Here is a 27,093-nt window from a genome sequence, read left to right on the forward strand (position 1 = left end):
TTACAACTTACAGCCTGTTTGGGCGCATTCCTGTCACTCGAGTTGAACCTTTGAACCTTTAAGTTGAACCTTGGTGTTAAAGTTGTAGCCTGCAGGCACGGACGGCGACCAGGCGTCAGCAGGCAACTGGTGTGCGCACGAGCACGTGACCGCTTACTCAACCGTGTTCGATCGGGAATAAGGGCCGAACGCTGCATCGCAGCCTTTTCGGACCAGAAGCAGTCGACTCCACATCCAAAAGACTACAACATATGGGCCAATCGCGGTCATCCATGCGTTTAGAAGAATGAAATGGCGCCTTTAGTGACATTTTGCATACCGTATTTCCGCGCATATAAAGCCATGGCGTTATAGGTGTAACATCGCTGTTTTGGACCAAATGTTTGGAGAAAATAGCCTCGGTTTTAACGCCATGGCGCTAAAAGTGAGAGACGCTTACATGAAAAAATCGGCAGAGTATGAACTTCGAGTACTCGTATGGTGCCGTTGCACGTTCATGTCAAGCATCCATATACTTTCAATTTTCCCTGAAAATTTCAAATTGTGAACCTATTGTGTACATGGTGGCATACAAACTTGTGTGAAGGTGCGGTGGCGGTATGGCATGTGACAGTGGGGATGGGTACATGTAGAGAGAATCACCGCTACTGTAGGTTCACTGAAAGAATTGAACTCACCTTTAACGCCGGATGCAACTTCCTCCACATTGAATTTTGTTCACTTATAACGCCATGGCTTTATAAGTGAGGGTGGCCATATATTCGGATCTAACGCCATGGCTTTATATGCGCGGAAATACGGTACGAATCGCCATCTAGTAGGGCGCTGTCACCCAGTTTTGGTGGAAGTGCGCGAGTTCGATTGGGAATAAAGGAGGAAGGGAGCATCTCAGCCTCCTCGGTACAAGACCATTCGCCTCCGCACCCCGAAGACTACGACTGGCGAAAATTTGATTTTAGGGCATACTTCGGATTCGCGCTGCCAGAGCAAAAGGCGTGGCGTGACATCTTGCAACTCAGGTGTGCTTCTTCCACCTGATGGAACGTCGGGTGGCTTGAAGTCTGGCACATTCCATGAAGGATCATCTTGTGTTCCAAAACCAATAAACTGCATGTTCGTTGAAAGCATCTGCCACATCCACAGGGGCGGAATATACATGTAGAGTTCCAGCGACTGAGAGCTGAGGTACAGTCATCTTGCTGTTGCCTTGGGGAAGCTTCCAGACAAACTGGAATAAACTTGGTGATGCCGGTCTTGCCGTGGATGTACTTAGGGATGAGATCTGCAGTCGATGGGCAGTCCGAGACATACATGTATTGCGAGGAGCGTTGCGCTCTCGTCTGTAAAATTGCGACTCGGAAGTAAGTTATCTGCTGAGGGAAACTTTCAGTAAACACTATACGAATCTCGGGTTTTTTTCTTTTTTTGATGTCGGAGTGTATTGGTCAGCCTGGGGGGGGGGGGGGGGGGGGGAGGGAGGGAGGGACATATGCATCCACTTGGCATCTGGCGGCTTCCACCTGGGCAGAAATCTTGAACAGATGCAATGGAGGATAGAGAAAAAAGCTGTCCACCATGGCTGGCTATCGCCCACATCACCTTTTCACTGGCTAGTGCCACGTGATTGTGAATAAATAAATAAATAATAAAGCCCTCAACCAAGACTCTCTCTCGGTTCCAAGTATATGTCATTGTACTGTATCAAGAACAAAGGCCATGATTGTCACTAGTACTAAGCAAAATATTCGGGTAGAAGACAACACTGGGCAACACTCAGTCACACTGACACACTGTCACTACGATCCACAGACTGAGTTATTTGTGGTTCAGCGTTTCTGTCACTATGTGACCACCTTCAGGACAACTTTCGATTGACAGTGTGTGAAATTGCAGTGTGACTATCGCATGCATGTACATGTACATCTACATATGACCGTGTCACCCCCTCCTCCCCCCCCCCCCCCAAATATTAAACAGGATCAGTCACCCAGGGCCAAGGACTGAGAGCCCTGAGGTACACCAGACGAGCACTTTGGCTCTTACTAGTCTTAGCAGCAACACTGTAGGCGGGTTCGAACGCGTAGCTACATGTACATGTAGCTGCAGAACCAAGGAAGGGAGGCATTGCCCAAGCTGAGATCAAAATTAATAGGTCCTGGACCAATTGGCACAGTGGTCCACTTGTTGTCCCAGGCCTTCAAGATCATCCGGGCATCTGTTGCTACACTTGACTAGGGTGTCCTCTGGAGTGCTAGCCAAAGGACGGTAGGGGGCGCATACTGTAAAAGCAGAAATTTTCGGTGGTGTAATATTTTCGGTATTCGCCAAAATCAGCGGTTCGGTAGAGGGAAATTTTCGGTAAAACCCGTTCTCCAGGGAAGTGTACTAGTACTACATGTATACAGAATTGGTTGTACCGAAATTTTCGGTGCATTTTATTTTCGGTAAAAATTGTCGGCACCTAAGTTACCGAAAATAAAACACCACCGAAAATTTCTGCTTTTACAGTACCTAGCCCTCCCACTCGACCTCTCAGATTGAGCACCCTCCTGTGACTGGAAAAAGTGGCGCCCCCTATTAATTGTCCTGTGTGTGTGTGTGTGTGTGTGTGTTTTTTTGGGTTTTTTTTACAATAGTCACTTCTAGAAAATCCATAAAGACATGCACTGCCTATCTCATGCATAATTGACAGTGAACTACTTGCATATTATTGCCTTCTGTACGCACTTGACTTGGGATGTGCAATAATCAGGGAGTCCGCAAATACCTGGAATTATTTGACAAATCCCATCCCCTGGTGACATGTAATTGTTGACAGTGCTGTAGAACGTTTTTGAAATACTGAGTAGACCTATTGTACAGTCATGTAAACAGAAGACCATACACTCATAAATTGATTGGTTCTCAACTAGCTTCTCAAGTCTCTTTGTCACCATGATTGGCATGAACATTCCAATCCACTCACTAGCACTGTCCTTTGGCGGCTGGCATGCGGCTTGCCATGCATCGCATCAGCTGAGTTTAGCTGCTGAGATTCAGTGAGAATGAGATAGTACAGTGTTTTACTGTTCTTATCTTTCTGCTCAGTGACTCTGTTGGTAGCATACTGCCTTCAAAGTGCCTTGCCATCACCAGCTACTTGTTCCAGCCTGACAGATGTACTGTGGATAAGATCAATCCATCAGATTTGCAGTGAGCTATGGTCCCTATCAGGAACTTTTGAATGATAATGTTCTTTGCTGGCCATCACAAAAACCCGGGTTTAGCTCTCTCGTTCTTCTCCTCTCCTTTGTCTGGGCTCTGCATGACGAACACGGCATACGCAGCTAACTATTTACTTCAGCTCTACAAGTCAAAATGGCAAAATACATTGTAGCTGTGTAGTCTCTTGAGTCGTTTTACAAGTCACGCGCAAGAACTTTCACGTTTTGCTTTTTGATTTCCTATCTTGAGCTGCGCGCGGAGGTGTTAGGTTGAGGGCAGTCTGACTGTGCTACGCTAACAAAACTAGAGCGATACAAGCACTACTTGTAGCATTTTCCCACTCAACGCCAATCAATGGGTGTACGAGTAGGTTGTATTTTGTAACTTCATGTCACGGGAATTGGTCCACAGCTAGCTAGCTTTATAGCTGCTCGTGCTTGATTTGCTCAGTGTCATTAGATTCTGAACCGTGAGGCTGCGAATGCACAATCCTGCTTGAGGCGAAGGAGAGAGTCATGATTACTAAAGTGTGTTGCATCGGAGCTGGCTACGTTGGAGGTCCCACGAGTAGTGTAATAGCATTGAAATGCCCTTCTGTCACGGTCACGGTGGTGGATTACAACAAAGAGAGAATCGAGGCTTGGAATTCGGCGGATTATGACCTGCCTATTTACGAGGTACGGTGCTAAATCGAATCTTTGAACAAGAATTTCAATTCTATTACCGGTATTTGAAGTCGTCCAGTATTGAGCAAGTAACTGTCGCTTCTTTTTGTGTGAATGCTCCTTGCACCTGTTTTATTGTCTCGTACCATGCTCGATTGAAGATATGGCGGACATGTCATGCGTAATGCATATCGCATCAGGACATGAGTCGGCCAGTGGCAACTTACTAATTGTCTATTGGTTTTTCATTCATCACGTGTGCGTACGCTATTTTGAAAAGCTCACATACAGCAGGCTTTGGATTACAATTATTTTACAGTCATGTAGATGTACATGAATTAAAACTTATTTGCCTATCTTGGATCACACTTCCGGTGTGAAAGGAAGCTTCAACAACGCCGTGCGCGACGACTACAAAGTTCTCATGTCATGATTTCGAAAAGCATGCACATTCTGATCACACTAATTGGGTACTAATAGTAATACATCCGCATAGTCATAATGCCCAAATATTCAATGCGTATGTTGTAAAACGATAAACTTTCGCGGCATGCAAATGTCGCGTTTTCAAGAATAACACTAGTTTCACGATGAGAAATGTTTGAGATTTTATCTCTTCAATTAGATCTTGTATAGTCTACAATCAATGCACCGAGCAGTTTGTGGCAATTTATATTCGCGAATGTGGGATGGTCGCGAAAATAGCGAAATTTAATCTCTAGCGAAAGTTTCTCACTTTACAGTAATGCTGCAGAGCGGGGCCAGCATGCCCAGGCACGTGCCCCGTATGGGTTCCTGGGTGCCCGGAACCCCCCTTTTTTCGCTCAAAATGCATGATTTTGCTTCATTTTTGAAAATATTCCGGGGGGGGGGGGGCGGAACCTCCCTTGAAGGGCACCGGCGCACGCGCCTGATGCCTTCACTGTATGTACGACACCATGTAATAATAATAATAATAATAATAATATGCCCAGCCCTCACAAGACTATGATCATGTTGACGAGACACAAAATGCGCAGTGCAGTGTACCGTGGGGAGGATTTGTTTGTTCAGACGATCGAGGTATTTGGATAAACGGTGTTCGGATAATCGAGGTATTTTGCATACAGTAGATCGCACGCCTAAGAACGCCAGGCCTGGGATGCATGCTGGGCACGCCGCGGCCTGGGGTTAAGAACGTCGGTGTTGGTTCACTGGCAGCTTTTGCGATACTTATGTATGTAATAGTAATGCGTACGTACCATCCAGTATTCATTGTTCCTAGAACGTGCTATAAGACCGCAGCCAGACTGCTGAAAGATAAGAGCGTTCCAGCCTGACCTCTTGGAAACGACGTTCTTGAACGCGCAAGCTCTGTCCAGAGTTCAGATAATTGAGGTACCGTAAAAGTCTAAGAAGAATGTGCCCAAAAAGTGCCCCTTTATTTTTGTACTTTTTCTGTTGCGGTAAAGTTTAACCCAATGAACAAGTACTGTAAGTCTTCAAATATTCGGTGCGTTTAAATTTCAGCTTCCCAGGGCTAAAACACATTTCGGCCGCATTGAAATTTCAGCCTGAACTACTGCTGCCTGTATACACTGTCACACTGAACCTTGTAAAATAAAATTTGCGGCCGCAACAAATTTCGGCCAAAAATGCCCGGGCCGAAAATAAATATGCGCCAAGTATTTGTTGACTTTACAGTACATGTAAAACGTTTCCTCAGAGGCAAAAAAAGCTTTAGCACTTAGGAGGAGCACAATCTTCAGCCTTCAATAACTTTCTGAAATGTTTTTTTCACAAGTAAACTTCCATGGCTTCTCTTCAGGTGATATACAGGCAAGAGGTAAAAAGGAGCAAGAACAATGAATTAATCTAAGTACAGCAAACAGGTGATAAAATGCATGACCCATACATATAGAAAGAATGACAAAAAAGGTGCTGGTGTGAAGAAGCCCAACAAGTGTGAAGTGTTGTGCAATGACAATAGACGACCAATTGACATAACTAACGAGTTGTTGACGACCTACCTAACAGCCGGAAGTGTGAATTGATCTGCTTCTGTTTGCATAGTTGAGGTTTCTTAGTGTGAATATACACAGCTTCCAAAACATTCAACAACTTAGTACTGTGTACACATGACAAAGTAGAGAAGCAATCATCTGAATAGACACTTGCGCCTTGTTGTCATTCTTTCTATGTGTATGAGCCACACACTTATCGTTGTTGGTTTTAGCTATTCTTCTTTGCCCTGTTTTATCACCTCTGTGCTGTACTTAATTCATTGTTCTTGCTCTGGTTTGCCCTTGCCTGTATATCACCTGAAGAGAGGGCACGAGAGTTTACTTGTGAAGAAACTCTCAGAATGTTGTTGAAGAACCTAAAGGTTGTGCTCCTACTAAGTGTTATAGCAAGTGTCTGCATTGTACGTAGCATCATGGATATTATGGGTATGTGAGTTGGACCTCGAAAACTACCAAGCAGAGCACCTTCGCAGGAGTATGATGCGACAGCAAGTGCCGTCATTGTACGTAACATCATGGATACCGTAAAGTCGCGGATAAAAGCCGGGTTTGCATACAAGCACATCGCGGATAGAAGCCTGAAAATCAAACGGGTCAAATAAGCCTGTCGCGCGTAGAAGCCTGGCTTCTATGGAAGCGCGGATCGGGTGGGTCAAGAGTGCATGCGCTATGTACGGTGCATAGTAAAACTGCCGCTATACCGGTAGTCAGTGGTAGATCTACGCGTGTCGCGCGTAGAAGCCTGGCATACAAGCCAGGCAAAAATATCAGTGGTGCATATAAGCATGGTTTGCATACAAGCCTGGTTTGCATTAAAGCCTGATGCAGAAATCGGCTTATGTGCTTATAAGCCCGGCTTTTATCCGCGACTTTACGGTATTATGGATACCGTATTTTCTCTAGTAAGAGCGGGGAGTTCTTATTTTTTTGTTGACCCCATTACCCGTGCTACTATTGGAGACCGGGCTATTATTTTTTAAATGCTGATATCCTGGATATATCGATACAATGTCACAGTGCCATATTACACCGCATTTTTATTCAGCCAAAAAATGTGTGTTTTCTCAATAGCTATACGCTGTAGCAGTAGCACAGCATTGATAAAATTACTACAAGACTGCAGTCGCTAATAGTGACCCGCGCTACTATTAGAAACTGAGCCTTTATTTTTCAATCAACCCGCGCCCTGCGCTATTATTAGAGACCTGCGCTATTATTAGAGAAAATACGGTATATTAGTTAGACCTCGAAAACTACGAAGCAGGATGATCCTAATTCAAAACAAACTTTCTTGCAATATGCATGATTACTTAGAATGACTGTGCAGCTGATCTTGTTTATTCCTGGTGTTCTATTAAATTTTGTCTTTCTATTTCTCTTTCAGCCAAGTTTGGTGGATGTGGTGCGGGAATGCCGCGGTCGTAACCTCTTCTTTTCGACAGAAGTAGCAAAATCTATAGAAGAAGCCGATCTGATCTTCATTTCTGTGAGTGATTGCTATCCATGTACTGCTGGTGTTGCTTCTGGCGTCGTCATTGTTCTTGTTTTGGTTGCTGGGACTGGGTCGTCTTTCTGGTCATGTGCGCGCTTGTGTGTGTGTGTGTGTGTGTGTGTGTGTGTGTGTGTGCATGTGTGTGTGTGTGTGTGTGTGTGTGTGTGTGTGTGTGTGTGTGTGTGTGTGTGTGTGTGTGTGTGTGTGTGTGCATGTGTGTGTGTGTGTACATGTGTGTACATGTGTGTTACATGCTGTCAACCAACAACATGTGTGTACATGTGTGTGTACATCCAAACATGTGTGTGTGTGTGGGGGGGGGGGGGGGGGTGTCTATGTGTGCGGCGCTGCAGAGAAATAGGTTTGGTTAGTGCTTGGCGACTGCATCTCATATCCTTTTACTGCTAGCACTTCAACTTGTACCTAGAGCATTCTCAATGGTTATTGCAGGAATAATTTTGGCATGTTGTGGAAATTTTGCAGATCTACTTTGGTTATTAACGCTCAGTGCTCTTAATTTTTTTGTGTGGGTTTTCAACTTTTCATTGTTTGCTTTTGGTGTGGTCATGTGGTCGGTCATGTGGTCGTTTCACAGGTCAATACACCCACGAAAACCTTTGGATTAGGAAAGGTGAGTTTGGGAGCCGCTCTAGCAGTGTGTACATGTACTTGCGTGCTGCAAGTCTGCAGTCATACCGGCATGTACATACTATGTAGTGTCCTGTGTGTTCTGTGTGTCCTGTGTGTCCTGTGTGTTCTGTGTGTTCTGTGTGTTCTGTGTGTCCTGTGTGTCCTGTGTGTTCTGTGTGTCCTGTGTGTTCTGTGTGTTCTGTGTGTTCTGTGTGTCCTGTGTGTTCTGTGTGTCCTGTGTGTTCTGTTGTTAGCACTGTGTACATGACTACATGTGTTCATACCAATAATTAGCACAATAGATAACGCTATACTGTCCACCAACACCAGCAGTTGCTTGACAATCAGCTCATGCGATAGCATTGCACAGCCCTGGCCAACGGTACTGACGTTCTACAACTAACTGCCAACCAACTCTAGCAAGCTCTAGCTCAAGCTTTCAGCTTTTGCTTGGCTTGGTTGCGCACACCTTCCCCTCCTATGTTAGTACTATAACTTAGAAGTTAGAACCTTCCAAGTTGGAAGGCAGTTGGAGTGCACATCCAAGACGTGCTAGAGCTGGTTGGCAGTTAGCTGTAGAACACCTGTACCATTGGTCAGTGCCGTGCAATGTTATCGCATGAGCTGATTGTCAAGCAACTCCTGATGTTGGTGGACAGTATAGCGTAGCTTCCTTGGTCCTTTTTCTTTCCTTTAAATCCTGCCGTGGCTCTCCATCCGAGTTATCTTTGCACAACAGATTACTGTTGTGGATGCTGAAGAATGTGTATTTGCTTTCTATCCGTGTAGGTAATGTGAGAAATCAATGAACTGGTCTCTTAGTCTCGATTTTTTTCTTGCCTCATTAGCGAGGTCAGGCCGAAGATAAGCGTTGGTAAACCCTATCAAGTTTAATAGGGATCTACGGAAAACATAGGATTTCAGGAGTTGAAATCTAAATTTTGGGCTAAGTTTGAGCAGGTACAAGAGAGTTATAGCTATTGTAAAGAGCACGACTGGTAGGGTGATTTTATGTCGTGAAGCAAGTGTGCGTGAGAACTCAAAAAGTGGCACCCTACACTCAGGGTGCAAGTCGTGAGGCAGCGTGTATGATGTCATCCGCGTGGCACATGCGTGTACTTTGCTATCGCCAGCTGCGGTGTGTGCATGCATGACACTCACACCCATTGCATGCATGCAGCCTAGTCTAGTACAAGATCGAGGAGAAGATTTTAATGCTCTTCAACAACATTCTGAAAACTCTTCCCTAGAGACAGGGTCTGTGTGATGGTGAATGTGCTTCACTCTCTCACAGGCCATGTTTGGCTCACAATGGAGAGGTTCCACACTACGTAAAGTTGAGAGCAACTTTACCTAAGTGGGCAGGAAAAGCCCGTGATTCTGCGAGTTTGCCCTTAACTTACGGAAAGTTGTCTACATAGAGTGTGTACGTAGGGCTCTACTAACGGAGATGCTTCCGTAAGTGGATTGGTGTATACATTTATGACTGTCTCCCTAGGTCGTACACTGTCGCATTCAGAGTTGCCAAGGGTAGCTACGTAGTTCGAAAACTCCGTATGGCGTAACACAGATCCGCATGCAGTGTATGTAAGACTTCCGTAGATCGACTATATGTTTTTTTACTAAGCGTAGTTACGTTGTGCGGACCCTCTCTCATTATTTGCAATGATGCCTTGATTGAGTAACACCGACAACGGCAGATTTCTGTCGCGAAAGTATCAGCACGTGTGCTTTTTTTACTTGAAAGCTGATCATTTAGAAATACCAGTGACATTTATCAAAGGTTGGGAGATGTCAAACTTCATCGTCGTATGAATCGTAAGACGACGAGGAGGCAGAAGAAGCAGTCGCTGACTCTGGCTGGGATCCTGTTGCTTTGCAGGGTGTCAAGGGGCAGGAACTTACCATCTTTAGAAAGAGCGAACAAGCACCGGTCCGCAGATTTCTTCATCACGAGCTTACGGAACCGCAACTGGGCGCCGAGTGCCTCCCGCTTCTTGGTGATGATGGGCACGGTAGAATAATGCTGGGCCAAGTCATTGTCCTGAACCCAGAGGCCACCACAAAACGACAGCGCCAATGTTGCCCGCTGCACTTGCTGTGCCCGGCGCTCAGCTTGCCTCTTCTTGGCTGCTTCTTTTCCACTAGTTTCTTCTTCCGGTACTCGGAAATTGCTTGACGCCTCTGGCATGCTAGGTCCTTGTGTTCACCGACCAAGTTTCGGGCCACCTGAAGGATGTCGCCCATCTCTTCGGCTGACTTCGTGCCCAGCCACTTGATTGTACGATTAAGGTTAATGTGGTTGCATTAGGTTTTTCCCGCAGAAATCTGTCCATTTTTGCGAAGTCACGCTCTGAAATCACATTCGTTTTCGGAAGTGAGGCAGCCTCAGCAGCATCGACTGTTTGGGAGGCACCAGTGAGGTACTGCGCCCAGGCACGAGTCATTTATGTGTGGAAGGCTGTGCACAGCAGTTGGAGCAGGTCATTGGTCTTTGGCGGAGGGTGTCACGACAGACGTGAAGACCTCACAGCCCCTGTTGATCTGCGCATCCGGGAACGGCACAGCACTTCCATCCAGCAGGTCGGCACCATGCTCTGCCCAAGCAGCCAAACGTGTTGTGACGTCTTGATAAATTTTAATGGCAGCTGAAAATGGCGTGCTGTCATTTGCCCGAGCCCGCCACAGAGGTGCCGTTAGAATCTTACCGAGGATGCCCAGAGCTCTACACCCGGTAACAACACTGGTGTTGCCACGTCACTTGCCACTGCGTCGATCAGCCAGTTTCGATCGCTGAGCACACAGTACTCTTTGATCATGGGTTCAAGAAAGAATACTCCAGCTGCATCATAAAGTAAAATATTAAACCGATTGCCTCTGAACCTGGCTAATGGCAATGTTTTGACCCCCTTCGTGCTTGCAAACTCAGCAAACTCCACCATCTTCCCGGCTTGCTCCAAGGCGATCTCAACAGCATCAACTGTTTGACATCGCCCACCAGTGAGATACTATGCCCAGACACGAGTCATATAGGTATGGAAGGCCGTGCACAGCAGCTGGAGACGGTCCTTGAGTTCTTGGTCTCTAGCGGAGGGCGTCACTTGTGAGGTGAAGACTTCACAGCCCCTGTTGACCTGCGCATCCGGGAACGATACAGCACTTACATCCAGCAAGTCGGCACCATCTTCTACCCAAGCAGCCACACTTGTGGTGACTTCTTGTTGTTATCTTGATAGCAGCTGAGCATCGCTTACTGTCAGATGCGAGAGCCCGCCACCACTAGGTGCTGTTCAAACTTTCCCAAGGATGCTTGGATCTCTTCACCCTGTAAAGAACACTGGTGTTGTGAAGTCACTTGCAACTGAGTCAATCAGCCTGTTTTCTGTTACTGAACCCACAGTATTCTTGGATTATGGGTGCAAAAAAGAACGCTCCGGTTGCGTCGTAGAACAATACATTAATGTGATTACCTCGGAACCTGGCTAGTGGCAATGCTTTAAATACCCTTGGTGCTCGCAAATTCAGCAAACTCCACTATCTTCCCAGCTTGCTCCGACCCATGCTTCTGGAATGATTTGCATACTGTTCTGGTCAAGGCGACGGGCCTCGGCATTGCTCCATATCATTACCAGTGGACTAAAAGAGTCGACAAACATTGTCGACAAACAGCAAGGAGACTGCACAAACGGTCAAATCCAGTGCAGTGCCGTATGTCTCCAGTAAAGTCGAAAATCTGAGCTTGGCCTCTGTGCCACTACTTCATTGGTTTTCAATGGGCCAAGCGCGACACGCGGTGAGTCCTTGAACTGGTTACGTGTCTGACCTCGCTGTTCTCTGTTCCTCATTTCCTAGTGTAGTCGTCACGACAGTTGCTTCCTTTGATGTCGTTCGTTTCTGTCGCGTTTGTTTCTACAGGGCCGTGCTGCTGATCTCAAGTATATAGAGTCGGCTGCTCGCTGTATTGCCGACTATGCACATGGTCCGAAAGTAGTCGTTGAGAAAAGTACGGTGCCCGTCAAGGCAGCTGAAAGGTACGACTCGTGTGTTATGTGGGCTTGTTGCATGCCATTGGGATTACAGCAGGTAGAGTTGAACAGTTTTTGGTGTGCTGGTGTCGGCACCAGTGTTACAGTTTGTAATAGACAATACTGATTGACTTTACTCTGTCATACAGCCATTTCTTTGGTCTACATAGTCACTTTCTTGCGTGTGTGTGTGCGTGTGTGTGTGCGTGCGTGTGTGTGCGTGCGTGTGTGTGCGCGCGCGTGTGTGTGTGCATGTGGCCGTGTGCTTTCACCTATCTTGTGTGCAGCATTAGCAGAATTCTGAAGGCGAACTCAAGAAACGGAAATTGCTTCCAGGTGCGTCAAGTTTTCTTTCCGTACTTCAAATACTTGCTATTTTGTGAAATGCTAGCTGGTTGAGCAATGGGTGCGTGGGCAGGGACGGTGGTGGTGGTGGTGGTGGTAGGGGGGGGGGGGGGGGGGGAGGCAATGTTCTTGCTAGCTGGTATGATTGTGTTTGGCAAGAACTTGATACATGTATGATGCTCCAGCAGCAGAGACAACTCAGACAAGTTTTCTTCTTTGGCTAATGTGTAAACCCATTGCACTGCACTCCTCTCAAGAGTCTCCTGTCTATACAGCATACTGGCCCACTGCCTGAATTTGAACAGAACCCATGTTTTGGAATCCTTTGCCCGCACAGGTCTTGTCCAATCCTGAATTTCTTGCGGAGGGTACTGCTATCAAGGACCTACTGAATCCTGATCGAGTCCTAATAGGTAATGATTGCCGCGATCATTGCCGTAGTCAGTGTCATGCAGTGCTGTTTCCACATAACCAGTTTATCTGTCTATTCATCTGTGAGGGGAGAAGCAGAGTCGTTTTGGCTTGTCTGAGCAGTATGTGTACCTGCAGAAACAATCCACTGTCATCGCATGTCAGCTATCATGTGACTTGGTTTCCCATGCTGTACCAGATTACGCATCTTACTATCTCCACGGTTGTGTTTAATCATATTCTAAGTAGCCCGGGGCATAGACTGGGATATAAATATGAGAATTAGGCTAAATTAGCCAATACTTGTTCAGTGAACTAGTTACTCAGGTGCGCTTTCCATATTCAAGCTTTTACTTCGAACAGCAACGCTTGTTGTTGGATTGGGTATAGTGTCTGAGCGTACGCGTTCTTTCCGTCGCTTCTGCCTTGTGTTTCCTTAGGTGGCCCTCAGACTGAAGATGGCCAACATGCCGTGCGGTGCCTGTGCTGGATTTATGAGCACTGGGTGTCGAAATCCAACATCATCACCACCAATACATGGTCATCGGAACTGTCCAAGCTTGTAAGTTCCTTCACTTCTGCCGTTTAAAAAAAATGCCATTGCCTTTGTCTGCGCTCTTACAATAGTATAGTACCGATTTTTTCACTGTTCTGTTATTACTGGTGTAGAAGCCTTGCTGAAGGGGAATGCTTGAAAGATGTTTGGTCATTCCACAATCTGTTCTAGATGGTATATTGAAAGGAAACTTGAGAGAAGCAGAATCCGTACCTGAATTCATAGCCTTACATTTCATCGCATGTGTGTGTGTGTGTGTGCGTGTATTTGTGTGTTTGTGTGTGTGTGTGTGTGTGTGTGTGTGTGTGTGTGTGTGTGCGCGCATGTGTGTGTATGTGTGTGTGCGTGTGCGTGTGTTCGACACAGGCAGCCAATGCTTTCCTGGCACAGCGCATCAGCAGCATCAACGCTATGAGTGCCATCTGTGAAGCTACCGGTGCAGACGTGGGTGAGGTGGCACACGCCATCGGGACAGACTCGCGCATTGGTCCCAAGTTTCTACAGGCCAGTGTCGGTACGTAGATTGATTTTCACCACTGTATCCCACAGTCCATAAGTACTTGTAGTGGCATGCTGTCTTCATGTACAGTGTACTTCACTACCCAGTGCCAATTTTCTATTGTTACAGTCAGCCTTCCGAATAACAACTTCAGATATAACAACAACTCGAGAATATTATCACTATCTTTAGACTTAGTAACCACTTGACCGCATGCGTTTAACCTCGGGAATAACGACAACTCGCGATTAACAACAGTTTTCTCATGGCCTATCGAGGCTTGTTATTCACCAGGTTGACTGTACACGACAGCTTGGAAGTAAAAGTCAGTAATTCAGGATGCGCACTACTCTTGAAAACGCTGAAATCTATCTTCCCGGTTGATCCCTGAAACCATCTTCAAAGGTTGTATTCTTTGCGACATGTGGGGTGGCCAACCTGCTCAGACAAGATATCTGCTAGTCTCCTGCATCACTGCAAGTACCAGTATTGTTTTATCCCTCTCGCGGTAGTGCAGTAGAACCATAGTTGTGTCACAGTGGATTGGGTTTCCAATACGTCCAAGTTGATCCTTGGATGATCAATCCACCTTTTTTTTTGTAATATGGTTGTCGAAAGTTCGTTTCCAAACTTTCCATGGTACATTCCAAAAGTATCTACCGATTCTGATTGCTTATCCATGTGCCAAACTTCCTGCTTTTACTTAGTACAGTCGCAGCTTCATTTGTGATTGCACATTTGGTGACACACGCTGTACCCTTTCTTCTGGCTTGTAGGGTTTGGTGGCAGTTGCTTTCAGAAGGATGTTCTCAATCTCGTGTACCTGTGTGAGGTGCTACACTTGCCTGAAGTAGCAGCATACTGGCAACAGGTGAGTGTCCACTGTTGTGTTACCTGTGCAGTGCTATGGATGTGCAACGGTCAGCCTGACTGACTCTGTGACGTCAAGTATGCTTATTCTTGTACTGTAATGCAGGTCAGGGAAAGTCTTTTAGCTGTGCTACGTTTGGTGGTCAGAAAGCAAGATTTGCAGCCTAGTTTTAACTTTTCTTAGTGTGCGCAAGCTCCACTGCAGCCACTTTATTAAATGGAAAACCTTACACACACACACACACACACACACACACACACACACACACACACACACACACACACACACACACACACACACCATCTTCAATCCAAGTCGATTACAATCATATCCTGCCTAGCTTATTTGACACTTCTCTCAGTATTTCGTATACAGCAGCATTCAGATATACATGTACATGCTGGCAATAAACCACCTACTGGTCTTCTCCCTTTTTACTGCATGCAGTTTCTTTTACATCTACTATTTTGCTGTGCTCTGGTGCCCCACCCCAATAGGTTGTTGACATGAATGACTATCAACGGCGGAGATTTTCCAACCGGATCATTGCGTCTCTTTTCAACACCGTTACAGACAAGAAGATAGCCATTCTTGGCTTTGCCTTCAAGAAGGTACAGCTCTCATGCCTCGCTGTGTGTGTTTTCCGCTTCTGAACATGTTCCGTAGTGACTGTGCTGTTTCAACAGCTATGTGTTAGGAATGACTGCCGGCGTTGGAACTAAATGTTACTTCATTGGCCATGATTTGAGCTGTAGAGTTGAGTACTTGTAGCAGATTACTTCATGTACCTACCAGCAGGCATTATCCACCCATTGTGTGCATGTATGTCCACTTCGTGCATGGTGTTTGTCTGACTACTAGCAACAGCCCTAGGTTTACGGACGGTTGTACGTGCTATAGTTGTTGCTTGGTCAAAGTGTGTTCTGCTGCTGGTGGTCTACATACATTATATATTGCTTATTCTCTTTCTGGCGTGCCACGGAAGTGGAAAGGCGGTTCTTGATCCGCCCTGTACGCGAACCAGTGTATTTTTATTTATTTATTCATTTTATTCTCTGACAACCCGATGTATTCGTGTGTTTTTATTTCTTCAGGACACCGCTGATACGCGGGAGAGCAGCTCGATCTTTGTCTGCCAACACTTGATAGATGAGGGTGCACAAGTGGTCGTGTATGACCCAAAGGTGCGAGAGGCGTCCGTGCGACGCGATGTCAACATGGTCTGCAGTGACCCCGAGCGTGTTGAGCGCCTGCTGACTGTCTCCGAGGATGCGTACTCCGCTGTCCAGGACGCACATGCGTTTGTTGTGTGTACCGAATGGGATGAGTTCAAGGTACGTCTGTGTGGCTGGGTCACCCATGGGCTATGTCGTCGGCAGATAGCATGTAGTAGAGCAACCAATAAACTGTCCGTTGGATTGGGTTGTCATCAGTTTGTTTTGCACCAATGCATACCGCACTCATACCTCGTTTACCCGGGCAGTCATAATCGGTCAATATATGAAATATAGACCTCGTAAAAGACCTCGGGGGACCTCGGTCTTTTACTCGTTCTATATTTCATATATTGACCTCTTTAATCGTGCAATAATAGATACATAAATAAAATAATAGCACACGAGACGAAGCTAACGTTAGTTGAAAATCTGATAAGGCCTTTCGTACCATTACTCTTCAGATCAGTACATGGTGATAATGTGACGAAGCACAACAATGTCAATTTATACAGCATATTGGCGGAAAAAATTGTGATGAAACGTACACAGGCGGAATGATAGTGTGAGTTGCGCCAAACATCTGAAGAGTAATGGTACGAAAGGCCTTATCAGGTTTTCAACTAGCTTCGTCTCTTCGTGTGCTAATATGTTTCCCTCCGACTAAGTCTCTATATAAAAAAATTAATAAAAATAAACTCCGAATCACATACATTTTGATGGGGAAAGGCCATAGATATCATATGGCATGTGACGTCACTATTTCCACCAAAAGGGACAAAAGAGTACTTCCTCCGCCCAGGCAAAATTTTCGCTTATCTCCTTCAGCCCAATGACAGGTGTCTGACAGAAATTTTTGCATCTTGTGCACTTCACCATCTGCTGGTTCAGGCGTACCAGTTCCAAACAAGTCGGCGAAGTCGGCAAAGAGTAAAGAAACACCTAGAGTAGAGCGCCTTGAACGCGAGTGAACTGGTAAAAAAGACACAAAGTCAGTCACTCGTCAAGGTGGGTGCTGCTAGAGTACCACTGGAGTACAGAGCAGAGGTGTCATGTTGCGAAAAGCCAGCGTGTTTGATTGCATCCGGCACAAAATGTGTGTACGGTAAAAATGCACGTGAGCTTGAAGCTGAGAAAGCCACTCAGCGACAGCGACGCCCGCCCACATACTACAAAATGAACCAGAATCGGCACTGGGCAAAACAGTGGGGAAAAGGAAGGCTTCGATGACAGGTTTGTCACTCACCCAGGTCATTCGCCTGATGTCAACGTGAACGACCCTGCAAAGCGACGCTGAGCTCGTCAGCTTCAGCTGGTCGGAAACACAGCGGATCGTACTCATGAAGGAGGTGAAGCGCTTGGAAAAGTGTCGATACGAAATATTTGCGCTTCTGGAAAGTGCGAAGTGCTACCCGACAACAAGTACTGCGCCGGCTGATGGCAAAGGATGACTTCTACATTTTTCGACTTTGAGAGTTTCTCTTGATGTTCAACGACTCCTCAACTCATTCTGAGTCGTTATAAGCCGTTCTGAGAACCTGGAATGTATCAGTAAAAAGTGTAAAGATAAGCGAAAATTTTGCTTGGGCGGAGGAAGTAGTAATATTTCTGAAACTTCCCCAAAGGGTGTCCGGTAGAGCGAAGTGCCCGTACCTTCGGGGTCCGGATAACCGATGTATGAGTGTGCATAACAACACGTTCCACGCCGGGTTGACAACCAGTCTGGCGCAAACCCTGGCTGCTAACATTTTCAAAAGTTACCAGCCAGTATTTGCGCCAGACTGGTTATTAAAAGATGTTGTGGCATTCCTGTTGTTCAATGTAAACTAATGAGAATGGCGTGACTCCTCTGTAGCCTCATCATGATATGAACTTCATAACTTCCGCCGCACACAGCTACACGAAAGAAAGAAAATAAACCTCTCCAAATCTCTCCAACCACTTCAAGTACTTTCTGAATTTTCGCCTGAGAGTGCATCTTCAGGGATTTGGAAAGTATTTGAAGTGGTTGGAGAGGTTTTTCTTTTTCTTTTGTGTAGCCAAGGTCTTGATGCGGCTGTGTGCGGTGGAAGTTCATATCAATGTAAACTAGTAAATTATTAACTGCGTGAGTGACCATACAGATCTATACTGTGCATTTATCCCATTCAAGCAGCTTTTCTTGGAGCTGAAGTGGCTGCGTGTATGCTTCTATAGGTTGCAGCGATATTCTGTCAGGTAGCTGGTCTGTTCCCGTGTCAGGTAGCTGGTCTGTTCCCGTGTCAGGTAGCTGGTCTGTTCCCGTGTCAGGTAGCTGGTCTGTTCCCGTGTCAGGCAGCTGGTCTGTTCCCGTGTCAGGTAGCTGGTCTGTTCCCGTGTCAGGTAGCTGGTCTGTTCCCGTAAATACCTGTACGTGTTACTGTATTACGATGAGCAGCTGATGGAAATCATGCTTGTTTATGTGATCAATGTACAGACACTTGACTTTCAGCGAATTTATGACAGTATGCTCAAGCCATCGTTTGCCTTTGACGGCCGTATCATTTTGAATCATGAGCAATTGCGAACAATTGGATTCCAGGTTGAGGTCATCGGACAAGCCAGTAAGCAGCGTGTGGCGTCCGGCTTCTTTGAGTGAATCACTGGCACTGGCACACGTGCGTCAGATGTACAGCATACGTGACCGTGAGCCCGTATCATGTCGTGCGTGTGTGTGTGTGTGTATGTGTGAGTATGGATGTCTGCACATGTGCGTGCGGTCCTGGACGGCTGAGGACAAGCCACCGCTAAGCGACTTTTGCTGTTTCGGAATATTGTCATGCCCTTTTACTCTGTACTTCGGGCCTGGAGTGAACTCTACCCAACAAGTTGAGCAAATTATGCCGATAGGAACACGACTGGCGGTAGGCATGGAATTCTGGCTTCTGAGCAATCACTATTTATCAATGGTATTGCCTGTTTTCATTCCGTGTGTGTGCATGTGTGTGTCCGTGCACGCGCGCGCACGCGCCCGTGTGTGTGTGTGTATGTGTGTGTGTGTACGTTATTTGTGCAACTACTAGTATCCTTACCCCATTGTCCTTAGAGAGATTTTTTTAATAGATCCCAAACTGAGGCAGTCATATCCCGGTCTGTCATACTGTTTTATCCGATTCCAACTTGCCAACCCATGCTCATTACTTCGAGATTGAAGTATAACATTTGAACACGCAGTACTAACAACAAACACGACCAACTGACTGCAGTATTAAACCCTAACTGCTTTATACATTTTCTACCTTTGCCTTTAAAAATGCCAATAGCAAAGGGTGCGCTTGCTGTTTTATTATTATTTCGGGAAGAGTAACTGTTAGGTACACATGTCCAGGGTGATAGATACTTCACATTCTTCAAGTCATGTCCAGGGTGCTAGATACTTCACATTCTCCAAGTTGTTTCAAGCCTAGTACCTACATGTATGTGCCTGTAGTAGAAGTGATGAAGTAACACGATCAGTACACCTGTGGGGTTTTTTTGTGTGTGCTCTTAGCGTATGCTATTCGCTGTTTGTGTGAACGCTGGCGAATGCGGATCTAGTTCTACCGTTTGTTTACGGTCAATAGAAATCGGAATGCTGCACGTACAAAGATGTACAGGCCGCATTCCTGCTGACGTCGCCGCCCATTAAATTGTGGTTTGTACCATCGCCCCGGCGCCTAATCTCATGTTCAGATAGGTCAATCCCCCTGGGGCGACTATTTTATTTGCTGCTCTCATCACGAATAATCTCATTATGACGTCATAATTCATCTTAGAGCTGGGAGATGGGTTGTAGTGGGATAGGCTTGGATCAGTGAAACCGAGATAACCGCGAACAACTACATTTTGATGGACATGCATGTAACCACTAGCACTAGTAACTTGTTACTCCAGTGCTCCACAATGTCCTGCGTGCACGCCTTGTAGTTGATTTGGTTGACCCGTTCCTTGCTGGTTATGCTGGTAGCTAGTGGCTACTCCACAACTGTGCAAACTAACTTGCACCTTACCTTTACATCGTTAAAATGAGGACTGTACTGCTGGTTGCTAGTATGTCATGTTGCGTGCCTTGCTTGATTGTGCTAATCTTCTATGATTTAGTCATGTAGTACCTATCCAGGGGCGTGGAAAGGTATTCTTTATTGCCGGTGCGGTTATGAAAAGGCGGGCGTCCGCGTACCTCCCCCAGAAAGGTTTTGGAAAATTGGGCCCAAATAGCCCTTATCTCATTGTTTAAAAAATCACAAGATAAAATTATTATTATGAGTGTGGCATGTGTCTGCCACACCAGTTCCAACAACCTAGGTCCTCAGTGTTATCATGAAAATAAGAATGGCATGTTTAGGACCAGGGACGATGCGTATTGTAGCCTGCGGGTCTAGCCAGGTAGGAGTGCTCTGTGCGTGTGCATGCGTGCTTGTGTATGTGTATGCGTGTGTGTGTGTGTACGTCTTTCTTCTCTTTCTCAGACTCCTCCTGACTTTTCTTTCATTCTCCTGGGTGGTTAGCAACAGCCAGTGCATGCCGAGTATGTGGTGTGATGTGTGTGCGTGAAAAAAAAAAGAAGAAAAAGAAATGAAAAATGAAAAAAGACCAAAAAGTAGGGATTCACTGGCCAGAAAAAGCCACTTCATAGCTGTGTGGTGTAGACCAGGCTGAATAGTGGCGGTCAATTCTTCAGCCTTGCAAGCTGTTGAATGGTGCAATCCCAGCACAAGCTGCTATGGCTTCTGCTGTAGCATCGCTATCATCGCTTCCGGCGATGGGCGTCCAATGGTCCAATGGTGTGTACAGAAAAAGCCACTTCAATCATGTCAGCTGTGTGGTGGATACTATGTACTAGTACCAGGCTAAAATAGTGGCGGTGGTGTAATCCCAGCACAAGTAAATAAATTAATTAGTTCAGTAGTTGCTATGTCTAACAATTACATAGCTGTTCGCTATCATCGCTTCCGCGATGGGCAGGTCTGGGTCTGAGTGGGTGTCTATGTCTGGGGAGGGGGGCATTGCCAAAACTAACAGGCGCGGCATGGCATGGATTGGTGCTATGCAGCTGCCTGCATTTTTCACATCGCTCGCGACAGTGCACATGTGACATGTGACATGAACCTGCATATGTGCAGGCATGGTGCATGTCCAGGCCAGGGCTCCCTGGCCTGCTGGCGCGGCGTGTCCTGCATTCCGGCTTGTTCGGATTATTATTGTTCATGATAAAACATCCTTGCGATGCACTTTTTGACGGATTTTTCAAGGAGCCACTCAAACAATTTCAAGTATAAAGTTAGTTGCATGCTCAGAAGGTTAGATATCGAAAGCATTGCTGCTGTGTTCTTGGATGGTTTGTGCTCATGATCTGCGTGACACCAGTACGCTCGTACCGTGCACAGCACCAGTACCAACTGCCCAGCGGTGGGGAGACTTGCACTAGCAGTGACTTGAAGGTCTCGAGAGGTGACGAAAGCAGTCGCTAAGTGCTCCATTATTTGGTAAGGTTTAGCGCAGAACTAGGCGCTTACGGCTTAGATCTCGTTAGCACTTCGTGCACTTATCAATGTGCAGTGGGACATCATACCACACCATGGAAGTCTGTGACTGTGACTCACTTGGAAACTTTCTCCATATTTGAATCTCAGGAAGTCAAAAGAGTGTGCAAGTGCACATACTGAACCATGTGCCTAGTATTACCTACCAAGGACGAACACCTAACGGTTAAACCAGCTAGAACAAACAGAACAAAAGGACTTGTGCCAGCCATCACATCCATATTTATATAGCAACCAGCAGAAGTCAAGTGAATTGAACTCGGTACATATGCAATTGTACAGTGTTGTTCAATGAAATCCAGTCGCGTCTCCCAAGTACACGCCGGGCACTGTGCAGCCATAGACCTGCGGACACTGGGCTGCGAAATGGTGCAAGGCGCAAACTTGAGTGACACCGCGACTGGATTTCACTGAGCAGTAGTGTAGTAAATCAACTGAACTGGTACCACGTCACCCCACCAGGCCCAAGCTCCCCCAACACATCAATGCATCATTCTGCCAACTCCATGTAGACTGATGTTTATCAGTTTCTACGACTGGTACAAGCTCACATACATTGTGCAGTCGTGGCCAAAGAAATCAGACCCGCGAGTCGAGAGCAGCGCCGCCTTTCCATTTCAATTACATCATGCACACTCCAAACCCCATGCGTGGGCCACAGGGTCAGCATGAGCCTTGGCACTGCTTTTGGCCCTCAGGTTGTGTTTCTTTGGCCATAGCTGTATAATATACGTGCAATCGTGCATCCAATGTGCACACTATACACATGCATGTACATACTTTGCCTAATACTGATGATGGACATGTACCCATGGCAACATGACACAGTGAATCATATTGTTGCACAGTCGCTAGTATATGATGGACTGTATCCACGGTGCACTTTCAGAGCCGTGAGCTGATATTCTTGACCCCATGCGTCCTTGTTCAAGAGCGCTTGGTTCATCAAGGCCGAATGTGCTTTGGTGCTGCAAATGCACGTCGGTCTGGACTTCAGTCTCCCCACCTGTACTCTAGCAAACTTTCCTTTTCCATCTATATGACCGGTATGGCTCTTATCGGTGATCATGTGGACAGCATGAGACATAAAACATGTTGATGGCATTTGCTCTTGCTCTGTACATGTCTAACTTTGTTTCAAGATCACGATGGCAACATCTGGCGGCAGCGAGAGTGTATTGCTGGCAAAGTTTGTGGAGACGCACGATCTACCATGCACGGTGACGGTAATGACTGGATACAGTTGTGGTACGGGTGATGAGGACGACTCGCTCAGTCAGGGAGAGGTCATCACCTTGCACTCCGTGCAGCAGGACGAGGTACAAGCGAAATGCACACCTAGTGCATGCCCTGATTTTTGTACTATGTAGTCACGTGTGCGCTCATACATGAATGGGCCCCCGATTGTTACCTCATGCACGTTCGGCACTGGCAGTGAAACTTCAGTATAAAAAGTGCCCTGGATACCGTGACACCATTCTATGAGCTAGGAAGCAAATCTATTCACATTGTTTCAGTATTGAGAAGTTCTCAGAACCCTCCATCATAATCACAGTCAGTAACGTTATGAAACCAGCCCTTTGATCTTGGACATGCAGTGCCTCATCTTAAAACACACAGAGGTAGTCTAGAGACCGTGCACTGAGAGTGTTATGTGGATGTATGGATACTTGGAGGTATGTTGCAGTAGATTTCACTCTACTTTGGTGTTGCAAGTAGAGTTGAACGGGGGCTTTGAAACAGGTTCTTTGCACCTGCATTGAATACCGAGTTTTGAGATGAGTCCCGTTCACTCGCTATCACCCGCATTTCATCATCGACATCATCGTTTTTAGTGAGGGAACAAGATGGCAGTAGTGTTTGCCAGATAAAGTTCACCATTAGCCGTCATCGCAGTGTGTGTACATGTGTGTGTGCGTGTGCACGCGCGCGCGCCGAGTGTGCAGTGTGTGTGTGTGTATAATGTGTGTGTGTGTGTGTCCCGTTTCTGGGAGCGGCGTGGCCCGATAGGGTAGCTGTACATAGTAGTAGTAGTAGTAGTAGTAGTAGTAGTAGTAGTAGTAGTGTGTGTGTGCGTGTGTGTGTGTGTGTGTGTGTGTGTGTGTGTATGCTCTTCTTTAATTCTCCTGGGTGGTTACCAACGATCAGTGTATGCCGGAGTATGTGGTGTGGCGTGTGTGTGTCAAAAAAGAATGAAAAAATATGAAAAATGAAGAATAGGGGATTCACTGGCCAGAAAAAGCCACTTCAATCAGCTGTGCGGTTGATACCAGGCTAAAATTAGTGGCGGTCTATTCATCAGCCTTGCAAGCTGTTGAATGGTGTAATCCCAGCACAAGTTGCTATGTCTAACATACGTGTAGCTGTTCGCTATCATCGCTTCCACGATGGGCATGTCTGAGTCTGAGTCTGTGTGTATGTGTATGTGTGTACCGGGTGTTTTATGTCCATGTACGTATGGCTGCATCTGCACGGTGTATGCTCGTTTGTCAACCAACAGGTGGTACATGCCACAGACCATGTAGGCCGCCAACAGATCTTGCCAGCCATTGGTAGTCGCAAGTACCAGCTCCTGCCAGAGAACCCAGAGCATGACAGTGTTCTCTACGAAACTGTTCAGGATCTGATCAACGATGTTCAGAGGCCAGAAAAAGTAGGTCATTGCTACACAGTGTTATTTTGCCAATGCTTTTAGTGTAGCTGGTGACTCAGAGTGTCATGTGACTACATGCCTGATAATTTGAACAAAGTATAGTGTTAGGAAATTACATAGTTTTAATTTCCTAACACTTTGAAAATTCTCCGTGAAGTCCAAATTTGAAATTGCAAAGTACAGTCGTCCCTCTCTAATCCGGCACTTGTTTATCCGGAACCCTTGCCAACCGGCGCACTTTCTGACGGAACCGATTTTTTTCGTTCAATTCCTACATCTTAATCCGGCACTTGAATTCCGCCTCCGGCAGTGACTTTTTGAAACGAATCGCTCAAACTGCACGTAGTTTGATTTCATAATCCGGCAGTCGTAAATCGTCTGTGCGTGTGTGTGCAAGAGTACGTATACATGTGAACATGTTCTCTGTTTTACTTTATCACTGTGTATATTCCTGGAGAAAAGTTGAGAATATAAAGCCGTGCACCAAATACTGGGGTCAACACGGAAAAACCCTGCGTTTTGACGTATGATACATGCATGCAATTGGGTAGGGCCGGGTCAGAGGGCAGGATTTCTTAATCCAGCACCCTCGTTAATCCAGCAGAAAATGCCGTAGCAAAAGGTGCCGGATTAGAGAGGGACGACTGTATAGTGTGACCCTCATTTTGGTTATTATGCCAATGATACTCGCCAAGCTTTCTTTCCAGTGATACGGAACGTACGGCCACTTTACCTGTGCTTGTCTATGCAGGTGCGTGTGACAGCATCTGTCGACAGTGGCGATGAAGAGAGCACGGTGTACATGGACGACATCTTGACTATCGTCAAGGTTGAAGCGAAGCAGAGCCCGCGCACAGGGTATGTGCAGCCCATGCTGGTTGCTACGAACAGTTTGGGCGAAACACTACGTCTCCCTACAGATACACCGGGCAAGTTCTCGGCCCAGCTTGACATAAAGTGGTACAGCATGGCCGAGATCATCACCAAGGGAGAGTTCCCAGTACGCGTCAGCCTCGTACGCTCTCACCCGGCGTATCAAAGCCAAGGACTGGATAGGTTTACCATCACCTGTACTAGTCTGAGTCGCAATGTCTTGGTCACGGTCAACAAGGAACTGCTGGTGATGCCGGTCGAAACTCAGATCGAGGTCATGTTCAAAGAAGACGATGGGTCACATCAGCTCTACACGATGATATCCGAAGACGCAGCAGATGATGAATATCTCGACGTCGACGATGACGACAATCTACCTCCGCCACCGCCTGATGCTGAGATGTTGATTGCTGGTGATGTGCCAGATGAGGACGTAGAACCTACCAAGGTCCAGCCACCACCTGTTGCCAAAAAGCCCAAGCCACCTCCGGTTGCCACGCGACCGAAACCTGCTGCCCGCAGACACAGCGAGCACCACAAGTCTCTCCTTACAGACATCGAGGCCGTCCGCTTACGTATGGGCAGTGTGCGTACGTTTGGCACATCTCGTCGCATATCCTCCACAGATGGTGACGTTCTGACGAAGTCCAACCCCAGTCCGGAACAAGTGCGTGATATCTTCAGGAGTCTGAACGAACACACTGCTAAGACCAATCAACTCCAGGAAGAGTCCAACAAGTGGCAGTCGCGCTGCAGTCGCCTCAACAACCACTACCAGTCGATTCAGAAACAACTGGAGCAGCTCGAGCGAGCAGAGGAGTTCTGGAAGTTCAAGGTCACCGGTGGTGCGGAAGTCGATGCGGAGACTCAGAAGCTCTGTGATGACTTCAAGATTTCCAGCGATGCTGTAAACAGCTTGACAGTGTCCAGCCTCTCTGCGTCTGATGATATTCCATTCAGCCAAGCGACTGCGTCTGATGATATTCCTCCGCCACCAGCAACGGAAGCGACGGTACAAGCACCAGCACAAGTTCCCTTTGCAGAGCTGACGTGGGCCACGCTAGACCAAGCACACATTCAGCAGTTGCTGGCCTCCCTGAACATGAACCAGTACAAGGAGAAATTCTCCAGTCAGCAGGTGGACGGCGGTCTTCTTCTGGAACTGGACGAGGAATCACTGGAGAATGATCTGGGTATGAAGAGTGCACTGCATCGGAAGAAAATCGTCCGGACAATAACTGGCAAGGGATTGCAACTCTCCGAGCTGCTGAAGGCATGATCATTGGGTAGGCCTGGTGGTACTTCATACTCATCCTCGCACTACAGTTCTAAGCATTGCCGCAGGCTGCTGGTTATCGGGTCAGTGACTAGGTCAGTTTTTTTTAGGAAGGTGCAGCACACAAGATATAAGATAGACTGCCACCCTCAACTGGTATTGGTGCTGGAACGGTGTCCACATGTGCAGCTATCAAGTTCTGCACTGTTGGCTGCCGGGCTACTTCGAAACTGCCCTCCACCCCTAGACCTGTTCAGCAGCAGTACCCCGAAGCTTCACACCTATGCCTGAATCAGGTGGACATACATCTCTTCTGTTACACCGTTGTGCTCATGGTGGCTGTGCCCAGGTTGACGATTCTTGAGCTATCCGCACACCGGAACTGCTGGTAAGAGGCACTGCTGGTAACGGAGAGATTTGATTGCTTACTCAGTGAGCTACTGCGATAACCATGTGTGACAATAGATGAACAGGCGATTACTAAAAGAGAAGAAGAAAGCCATCACAAGTATTATGTAACAGCTGTTGTGCTAATCAGGAGTGATTTTACTGAGTTTTGATGCTAATAATCCCAGACTGTGTACACACTGTGAACATGCATTATACTGTGATTTTCATTGCCACGCGCCGACTGCTTTGCGTGATTTGGCTTCACCTGAGATTGGCCTTCGTCTTGCATTGCAGCCAGTCATTCATGAGACACTACTCAGTGCAGTCATTCACGAGGCAGTACTGCAGTCAGTCATTCACGAGGCAGTACTGCAGTCATTCATTCATGAGACAGTAGTACTGCAGTCATTCATTCACGAGGCAGTACTGCAGTCAGTCATTCATGA

General features: G+C 46.6%; 2 protein-coding genes across 2 annotated transcripts; both read left to right on the top strand.

Annotated features, from left to right (window-relative positions):
* The first annotated feature begins 3,241 nt into the window (after positions 1–3,241).
* Positions 3,242–19,391, top strand: LOC135826774 (UDP-glucose 6-dehydrogenase-like). The gene is made up of 13 exons (XM_065339383.1): positions 3,242–3,570; positions 3,655–3,881; positions 7,257–7,358; positions 7,960–7,995; positions 11,910–12,025; positions 12,307–12,355; positions 12,702–12,777; positions 13,216–13,337; positions 13,698–13,845; positions 14,607–14,701; positions 15,199–15,312; positions 15,796–16,035; positions 18,371–19,391. The coding sequence occupies exons 2-13, from the start codon at positions 3,720–3,722 to the stop codon at positions 18,530–18,532; spliced, it is 1,422 nt and encodes a 473-aa protein (XP_065195455.1). The 5' UTR covers positions 3,242–3,570; positions 3,655–3,719; the 3' UTR covers positions 18,533–19,391.
* Positions 19,392–21,127: 1,736 nt separating this feature from the next.
* LOC135826785 (uncharacterized) lies at positions 21,128–26,935 on the top strand. The gene is made up of 4 exons (XM_065339392.1): positions 21,128–21,398; positions 22,598–22,774; positions 23,956–24,108; positions 24,860–26,935. The coding sequence occupies exons 2-4, from the start codon at positions 22,604–22,606 to the stop codon at positions 26,258–26,260; spliced, it is 1,725 nt and encodes a 574-aa protein (XP_065195464.1). The 5' UTR covers positions 21,128–21,398; positions 22,598–22,603; the 3' UTR covers positions 26,261–26,935.
* Positions 26,936–27,093: the final 158 nt, after the last annotated feature.

Source organism: Sycon ciliatum, chromosome 1 (assembly GCF_964019385.1).
Source record: "Sycon ciliatum chromosome 1, ocSycCili1.1, whole genome shotgun sequence".
Classification (NCBI taxonomy): Eukaryota; Metazoa; Porifera; class Calcarea; order Leucosolenida; family Sycettidae; genus Sycon; species Sycon ciliatum.

What these genes read in the sequence shown, in the direction of transcription:
- LOC135826774 (XM_065339383.1), top strand. Translation starts at nt 3,720, where the DNA reads ATGATTACTAAAGTGTGTTGCATCGGAGCTGGCTACGTTGGAGGTCCC. An exon ending in TAGCAGCATACTGGCAACAG is followed by an intron (nt 14,702 to 15,198) that starts GTGAGTGTCCAC and finishes CCACCCCAATAG; the next exon opens with GTTGTTGACATGAATGACTA. An exon ending in CCGAATGGGATGAGTTCAAG is followed by an intron (nt 16,036 to 18,370) that starts GTACGTCTGTGT and finishes ATCAATGTACAG; the next exon opens with ACACTTGACTTTCAGCGAAT.
- LOC135826785 (XM_065339392.1), top strand. Translation starts at nt 22,604, where the DNA reads ATGGCAACATCTGGCGGCAGCGAGAGTGTATTGCTGGCAAAGTTTGTG. An exon ending in ACTCCGTGCAGCAGGACGAG is followed by an intron (nt 22,775 to 23,955) that starts GTACAAGCGAAA and finishes GTCAACCAACAG; the next exon opens with GTGGTACATGCCACAGACCA. An exon ending in ATGTTCAGAGGCCAGAAAAA is followed by an intron (nt 24,109 to 24,859) that starts GTAGGTCATTGC and finishes TTGTCTATGCAG; the next exon opens with GTGCGTGTGACAGCATCTGT.